The 9,761-nt window shown below is 32.2% G+C and overlaps 1 protein-coding gene across 1 annotated transcript; it reads left to right on the top strand.

Moving 5' to 3' along the window:
- Positions 1 to 571: 571 nt before the first annotated feature.
- Positions 572 to 6,502, top strand: LOC127838777 (uncharacterized). Its single transcript, XM_052366766.1, has 8 exons — positions 572 to 898; positions 1,043 to 1,162; positions 1,306 to 1,518; positions 2,064 to 2,159; positions 2,296 to 2,370; positions 2,593 to 2,682; positions 3,626 to 3,713; positions 5,107 to 6,502. Exons 1-8 carry the CDS (start codon positions 751 to 753, stop codon positions 5,714 to 5,716), a joined length of 1,440 nt encoding a protein of 479 aa, XP_052222726.1. The 5' UTR covers positions 572 to 750; the 3' UTR covers positions 5,717 to 6,502.
- The last annotated feature ends 3,259 nt before the right edge of the window (positions 6,503 to 9,761 follow it).

Here is a 9,761-nt window from a genome sequence, read left to right as displayed (position 1 = left end):
ATCCAGATTGATGATGTTATAATAGCTTATTAACCATAACAATAAAACACATATCCAACATATTCCAGCTTCAGATATCATCTACACTATATCCAATTGGACTGATGCAGGTTGCACGCTCGCTGTTTCGAAATTGAAGTATTCTATACACGGAGGTTGGCAATATGAACGAGACATTGCCTGATATCCCAGCAGACGGAGTTTGGATTGGCTACTTAAACGCTACTGTAGCGTTAGACTATCTTGGTAACTACGAGTATATCAATTATGACGAGATAAGTTTTCTTAAGTCTCATTATAGACATAAGAAGTGCTTAATCGTTTTACTATGTACATTAGGAGGATCTTGTTTTGAATTATCAGTATACATGTTCCCTTTTTATGCTTAAGGATGTGCCATAAACAATACTAATGACACAATACATGTGAAAAGCATTGGTGATTGTTGCCATCTATGCATGGGAACTGCCTTTGGGGTTTAAACATCACAAGTCAGTATACTCGTATTTGTTGGATATATAGTAGGCTTTTTAGGAAAATGCTATTCTTTTGAATTTGTATTGTATTCTTTAGCCGGTAAGTTCACTTTTCAGCGAAATGTTTAACTTTTAACACACAGTAATACGATAAAAAATGTGAGTACCAATCATAATTACCCTCTTTAAAACTAGGTTCATGACTTGCGTATGTTAGGAGAACTGAATCAAAAAGCGCGAAGAGTAATTTCTTTTTTGTCTTTTTATAGTTGCAATGTTTGTTTTTGAGCAGCAGGGAAATATCGAATGCGTGTGCATGGCGAAGTTTGGTAATCTAAACGAAACGTCATGTACCTACAGCTGTGATCATCAATATATGTGTGGAAAAGAAAATAAGTACGCAGTTTATAATATTATTAAAGGTATGAATACTCTAAACTTTCTTACTTTTGACTTTGAATGTTGAAGTATTTTTCACAGTGGTTATATGCAAATGGTTACATGGTATATATATAATATGTATATATATGCATAGCAACATTGTGGTTATGTCTCATCTGTTTCAGTTGAGGCCATACCCTCTTTTACTTATGGTTTGTCTTGCCTGGACTATTACTATGTAAGTTCCAAATGGGGAACTTGCAGTGGCCGATTTAATAGACTCCTTTGCAGCAGTGTGTTAAAATGTATATTAACGGGGTCCTTTTATAAAACTATATTAGTTGTATGTTTACAAATAAATACTTATTTAAATTTTAAATAAAAATTTACTAGTGTCATGGGTTAATACACAGTTACAATAAGGAAATCTTTTCGTTTTGTTGTTGAGATAACAACCGAGTTGCTGCGGTCCAAGATGTGAATGAATTGCCGATTTCATGGTCTGAAGCAAATATAGTTTGTTTGAACAATGGGCTGATGCCGGCAACAATTGAAAGTATACAAAATGGACAGAAATTTGGGACATTTCGTCAATCAGATGATCAACCTCACTGGACAGGGGTTATACAAACGCATACTTTGCTAAAGGCTGACAATCACGGTAATGGCTTTGTTTAACTTATTGGAAAAAAAAACTTAAGTCAATATAAATAAAAGAATAATAACAAATAATGAACAGCAACATCTCCACCTAGATTTATAATATATGATGATGCGTTATATAAATTAAGTACCTTATTCACATTACACTACATTATTCACATGATACATGCTTATTTAACGCATTTTAAACTATCAACCGCTTTGTTGAACAGAGCAGGCAACATTTTTTATGTGCTGTTGCTTTGATTTGGGTATGATATCTCACTATTTAAACTGCGCAGAAGTTATTGCAAAGTTACATTAATTAACTGATAAATCATTTTAATAAGCATTTAATAAAACGTAGACTTCAATTATGTTTAGGAAAAGCCTGTCAAATTGTTTTCCTTCAGTATCGAGAGTTTTAGTTTGAACTGTTGCCCTAGGCCTTACGGCCTCTGTCAATACTTAAAAATCTAGCAGCGCTACTTCGGAAGAAAACCAGACTGCCATCCGATTAATATGTGTATAATATGAACAAAAACTTGAATGCGTACATTTTAGATCAATGGGCTCTGGAGAAAGTGTTTGCATTCGTTACAATTGACGGCAACATTGATTTTAAGGTCGACAGACTGAGACACCGACTTTGTATTGGAGGTAATCTATATGTGTATACTAATATTATATCGGGTGTGTTTAGAGCACAACACCATTTAATTACATCATGCAAATGTTTTGAAATGACAAACAATAACACAATAACATGTAAATATTTCATGTTCATTTGTTTTAGTACCGCCAGTTCCAAGTACAGTAGAACAAAATACACCATTTACCATGATGGTCACTCAACCACCACCAGCAGATGGTAAACAATCAATTTTGTTTCGTTTATAAGTATACATGCGTCAACATTACATTTAAAGTGCATAGTTAAAAAAATGGTTACGCCTTTATCATAAAATATTATTTATATACGTGAACAAAACATGTCTAAATGAAATATCAGAAACTAATACTGAACTTTATTTATGTGTGTCATTGGTTTAAATATTTTAATCGAAACAATAAGATCAGTTTTGTGTAACAGCTGCAACACAATCAAACACTGCAAAAATAACTTCATGGACTACGACTTTGATGTCAACAGCACAACATACCAAAACATCGCAAGTTCAAGGTACACATTGCCAGTAACTCTTCATTTACGTTAAAACGTCGATATAAATTGTCTGTTTCATAACCTATATTTTAATTTGTTCACCGAGAATGAAATGTTATGTGCAAATAGTAAATATTGTAAAGATGTGTATCACGTTCGGATCACCAAACGGGTAATACATATTTGCAATAGTCAATACTAATGGTAATTGTGCATATTTTGTTTGTTTTTATTGCTGCATTACAAATTTAAATATTGATCATCTGGGATATTTCTCGAAGCAACAGAAACATTATCATTTAAGCAAGCATTAAAAGATGTTTACAACATTTAGTTGAACCTAGTCATTTAAACATTATTATTTTATTAAATTGCCACAACAGTGTTTGCGCACAATTACTATTAAGATTTTTACTGAAAGTTTTGCTAACAAAATGATATAGCCGTAACGAATGATGATCTATCATAATTGTATTTATGGCAGATTAATTTCCTCCATAAGTCGAGAAGTGTTATAATAGAATTTTACACTTATATTGAGGTTTTAGCTTATGTGGTAACATTGTTCGTTTTCTGCTCATACATGAAAGTAAGTATGGCCAAGCTAAAATTAAAATTTATATTGATAAAAACATGCTAGCGTCAAAATTATTTTAATAACTACAAGGTTACAATTACTCTTGAAGAAGAGTATGAAAACTAAAGAACATATTATTATATTAAGTGTCGTATTCGCCCATAAATATATAACTTTAAAGGGTTCTACACAATTTGGAAATAACTTGCTGTTTATGTTGACCGATTTTAAATATGTCGCGTTAACAATAGTATACCTTGAAGTTAATAACCGATAGCTATTGGTATTCAGGAGGAAATAAATCATCATTGATGATAACCCAATATTAATTCGTGTAGTCATGTAAATAATTTATAGTTATAAATAATTAACGTTTCTTTACAGAAACATCGACTGTTGCTATCGCAGTTGGTATCACCATCGGATTTATATTCATGATCGCTGGAGTACTTGTGATTGTCTTATATAAGAGGTTTGTTACACATTTAACTGTTTTTCATGTATTCATGCCGAGACATACGTTATGAATTTACTTAATTGTACACCTATTCGAGATGATGTGAACAACCTTTAATGCCAATACACACAAACACAATTTATTTTCGTGAGGAACCTGTCCCCAGCTTTTACATTCCAGTCCATTTACAGATTTTAAAATAATGAGGCAAATATAATATATAATAGCAGACAATAATACTTCATTAAAGGCTATGGTCAAACTGACAGTAAAATATCAAATAATTGTGTGATGTATACGTTTGTTTACCAATGCTATGACGGGAAGGTTTTATAAGTTCCAGTGATTTTTTAAAGGGAGATTATACGATTTGTATATGTGTTAAATTGTAATATATTGATAAAAATATGTTACAATTACACAAAATAGGCAGTAAAAATTATACATTGAAGACGAATTTCATAAAATGCAGCAAAGACAAATTAGTGCCAAGAGCCAATTGCGACGAAGATGTTTCGTACATAGTTTCCTACAATAACCGAAGCATTCGTCTTTTTTTTAGGATCGGAGTTAGTGTTCGTGTGTCGTATGAATAGATATCGTTGCAGGAAATTAAAATGATCCGTAAAACTAAATTTAGATTCAAATCGTACATGCTTGATATACATGCTTGCGAATTCGATTGTACATACATTTTCGATTTCAGAATAAAATATCTGGCTTATTTTGATTTTTCGACACATGTTGTTCTTAACTTTTATTTTTATTTATATTGAAATATATGTATAATACCTTTTTTACACATTTTATATAAATTCATAAATATTTGACAAAATCGTATAATCTCCCTTTAATATCTAAATTTTTAGTTGTGTTTACTCTTAAATACATATACAATATATCAAATCACGTAATAGAACCAATTAGATAAATGTATTGTATATAAATACCAATAAGATTTATTTAATGTATAATTTATAGTTATTTATGAATGTGTTAGTCCCCTCTGACAGACATGTGACATACACGCAACAAGGTGTCTACTTTATTTTCTGTATTTAGAAAAAATACACGAAACAAACATGTAATGTTATTTGTGAAACTTAAATTTCAATTTTGAAAAACTAAAACAAAAACAATAAAGCGCTTTTTGGTCTCATTTTATCGTGACTCAGAATGTTAATGTTCTTATGCTTCTGGTTTAAAAGTACGACCAGGTTCATCAATAAGTATTGTTTTGGTCCATATGTACAGCAAATGACCACTATCCTCTGAAATATGAATCAATGCCAATGAAGCGGTGACAATAATGCCCTGTTGATGCTACTGAATGTGTATGTATTTACTTATTTTATGCGTTCTAACTGTTGTGTAGTGTATCGGAATAACACGGTTGTTTTTTTTTTAGAGGATCAATACCTTGCAATAAAAAGACAGAAAATGAGAAACATCTAGAAGACAATCCGGAATTGGAAGAGCATAAGAGTCACGGGAAAAGCATTGAAGAGAATGTGCCTAATCATAATTATTTTATCCTAGAGAAATGTGAGCAATCTATTAAAGACAACGTTGAACGTTACAATGAAGCAAGTGAGGCAAATATGGACGAAGATTATAACACCCTACAAGAGACAGGTGAATCTTTTGAGAAGAACGGTAATTATGACTGTACAACCAATGTTTTAACATCAGGCTTCAATGCCAGAAAACCGGACAATATTTACAACAAACTCAAGATTGGCCGACCAGGCGATTATGATCAAGGAATACAAGGACAGGAAGGGGCTAAGGCTTCAGATGACGATTACGATACAACTTTAGCAGTATTAACCCATGTGAAGGATGACATTAGCGACTATAATCATATACCACTCACTGCTTATAACGCAGACGGAACAGGTGATGACATCAAAGGCAATACAGGTGGCGATTACGATGCCATAAATAGTATGAAGTTCAAGGTCGTCCAATCCGACTCTTCGGACTACACACTCGTTAAGAAAGATCGAATGAACTAAGGATAATTCAATGAGTCAATCAAATATCTCGATATCTTTTGATAAATATTACATAAATGTCGTAGACAGTTAAAGGGTATAGTAAAGGTTGCTCATTAAGGAGAGCTATATAATTCGAGGTCGAATGCTATTTACGGAAATCAACAGTATTACTTGCAGATTTTATTGAAAAATCAAGCGCTCATCACCATCATTTTCGCTTTATTTTTATAGTATTTACTAATTATTAAGTTTTTTAAAATGAAAATCCGTGTAATTTGTTGAACACCAAGACGCAATGAACATTTAACGGTAAAGCGCCGTCGGGATATGTTACGTTAAATAGTAATTGCATAAAAAATTAAGCCCGAATAGGTATTTTGGGATTTTACAATCGGAAGTGATGAATAATAGAATAACAAATGTATCTTTATTAGACTAGGTATACAACAATATTATTTGTGTTGCAGTCGATTAAATAAACTTACAAATATGCGTTGGATCCTATCAGAAATATTTCAATTCACGCACATGTTAATTTTATGTCAATAGTGATCCTAAACGTCATGGTGTTAACAAATAAAACCTTGTTTTAACGTGAATTTTGTTCATTTGAGATCACAGATGCTAATGAACTTTTAGTAAAATCGATGAATCGCTATATATCTACTTGTTAATGTCTAAATAGGTATTGGCTATACGTGGTTTTGTTATTTAACCTATGCTGTTTTGCAAATTCCCATGACACTCAATAACCCTTATATTTTTACCTCTTGATTAAACGAACGCTTTTCAAGGCGAACGATTGCTGTTGTCATTTTTTCTTTAATTTTTCCATATATAAGAAACCAATTAAATTATACAAATACATTATAAATTATTATCTCGCTGATGGAATTGTACAATTTCACCCTATTGGTTATTTGGATACATATTTGTTCACGTTTTGTATGCGAAATAATAAAAATATGTATACATTAAATACACCAGTCGCGATTAATAATTCTAAACAATATATCACAATCATTTTTTGTCTTGTTTTAACATCAACTGTTTCATTTGAGAAACATAATTATGTAATAACCAGTCAAATGCAATTGTCAAATTGAAATACAAACAAGTTATATGTATGCATCCGATCAAAAGTATTTTATGTCCCCGAATTGTCTAATGTTTAATATCGCACCGAACCTTATACTTTGCCTGGTATTATTCACCAATTCACGTGTAAATACAAATATACCTAAATCCGATTTTAACCTGTAAGGTATCAAAATGACCGTTCTAGCTTGATTATGGTAATGTGTTATGTAGTTTTATGTGTACTGTATTAAATATGCAATTGGTCAGTGTTAAAAATAAAATGCAAGCCAATGCAAAGTATTCCAGATAATGTTTCTTTAGCTGAAAACTTACTATATATTTAACAATAAATGACTTAATAAGACCTGTTTTGGCTGTTTGGACTGACACTTTCAGAACATTACAATTTGAAGACTATCCAACAATAGTTATATGCTAGTTCTTAGCTTTATATTAAAGACGCATTCTTTTACACTTTAATATTTTACGTAACGTTAAAATCAAATGCGATGGCAGAATTTGTACTATGGTATAGTAAGATTTTATTTTACACATACATGTACATTGCATAGTGATAAAATCTCATTTGTTTTAAAGAAAACATAATCGATTGTATTCATAAATACGTATTTATCGCATAAATTATCTCGAAGAGGCAAACCTTAAAGAAAAAGGGTATTTAAGCTTTCGAACATTTGCTTTTGACAATTTTTAACCGGCGGCCGTTATATTAAATTTTCGACGTAACAATTTAAGAACATGACCTTTAATTTATTTGTACAAGTTTAGAAACAAATCATAGATACATTTCCAAATAAAGTTTCCAGTTACCTGAGATATTTTTGTAATGCAATATGCAGCAAGCAAGCTAATTGAATCTCCAATCTTAATATAAGGAACTTAATTACGGCAACTGTGTGGCTTAAGTACAATTATTTGTTATTACTGCAACATGTACGTATATGCAATCATGTTTGAAGTACACGCGCAAAACATTGTACCAATACAATCACGCCACTAATCGTTCGATGCTATGAACATGCTTCAAATATTGCAGGTGTTACACCTTATATATTAATGATATATTTTTTTAATATACTAAAGATGTCGTACACGTGAATTTACATCTATACAAAAATAAATATTCCATAATTTCTTTACTCAATGACTTTCTAAATGTTGGCGTGAGCATAATCCGTATCGTCGCATTGTGGAAGTTTTGTCTTTATCCCATGGAACAAATCATAGCCCCCTTGTTCATAATTGTTCTTTCCATATCCTCGTGTAACGGTTGTACTAACAACATGATTATAGTCCGAGACATCATCGTTCCTGCCCACAAAATTAGTTGTGTCGTAGTCGTCGCCTGTACGAGTCATGTTATTCTCGAGTCTTCCTGTGTGGTCATAGGCTCCGTGCCGTTCTATCTTAGGTTTGTTGTATATATTATCCCGTTTCCTGCTATCGGATTCAGATGATAAGGTATTCGTTGTGTGGTCATACTCATCGTTGCCATCAGGCATACGTTCATATGTTTGGTCAGTGACCTCGGTTGAATAATAATGATCAGCATCACAATTGCTCTCAGCTGGTTCTGCTGAGTTATAATGATCGACAGTGCCTTTAAATGATTGCACGAAATAGACTTGATTTTCACAGGTTTTGTCATGTGGTCGGATTCCTAACGTGTGTGATCCGCCGGCAGAAGTGTCATTTGTGTCAGTATTCTTCCCATTTTTGCACGCAAATGCACCTCTGAAATTGTTTCATCCGAACATATAATTAGTTATAACATCAAATGTTTCATTATTCATGTATAACATATAAAAACATGCAACCATTAATAAAACTAATCTTCAAAATTAAGAGTGCATGTACGTTCTAGCAAAACTATATTGATATTAAACGATTTTTGGAACGGCATTTTGAATATTCATAGTACCAGTTATAACAACAATCTTTATCTGTATTGCTATATTTGTCGTGATACCATTAACGTGTGTAGCACAGTTATAAATTATTTCGAATAAAGAAACATTTTAAATGTATGATTAAGCTATTTGACATGGATATTACATTAACTTATTACACATTAAACGCAATACCTTCTTCGCATTACAATAATGACAATCACTGCTCCGACTGCGCACACTAATCCAACTGCAACACCGATACCTACATATACAGCTGAAACAAATGTTAATATAAAATCATTACTGTAAAGTAAATATGTGTATCTAACATTTGTATTTGTCAATCATGCACAACTCTCTTAATCAAAAGCGATGCTGCAAATGTATTGTCATACACGTCAATCCCAGATTAGCAACTATACTAGTATTACTTGCCGATACAAACTTGATATTGATCTGTATGAATATTGTTAAATTCCGTTCCGATAAATATACATTAGTTATCGCATCAGATTCGTGAAAATTGGCTAAACATGTATGAAATATAATATGTGTCTAAGGCATCATTACTGGAGTGGAACGATTTGCGCACACAGTCATAAATATAAACACAGTATTGTTTTCAGCGCGTAGTTTTTCCCGATATCAGTACAAGCTTAGAGGATCTGACCAATATTGGGACAATCTATATCTTTAACATTTGTCGTTCTATCATTTCACTTTTACCTGAGGGGATGATTTATATGGAATATATTGTCGTACAATCGTCGAGATGTGCGGTCGTTAAACTGTCTAGGATACTTTCCCGGCGAATACTTGAATGGTTTGTATTTCCTGAGGTAATACCATCAGGAGAAGAACCATAAGAAGATGGAAGGAAGTTTAGTAGTATAATTACCAGTAGTGGATCCTTCATGGGTTGACGAATTCGTTGTAACTACTCTTACTGTGCTCATGGTAGAAACAGTTTCAGTTTCTGTAAGTGAAAAGCAAGTTATTGAATATTTCGGGGTAGATGTTTCTGAAACCTTCGTATACACATGTATATAAGTTGATTGTCTGTCCATATT

The sequence above is a fragment of the Dreissena polymorpha genome, chromosome 7, assembly GCF_020536995.1.
Source record: "Dreissena polymorpha isolate Duluth1 chromosome 7, UMN_Dpol_1.0, whole genome shotgun sequence".
In the NCBI taxonomy this organism is placed as follows: Eukaryota; Metazoa; Mollusca; class Bivalvia; order Myida; family Dreissenidae; genus Dreissena; species Dreissena polymorpha.
This window is presented reverse-complemented; position numbering and strand designations above follow the sequence as displayed.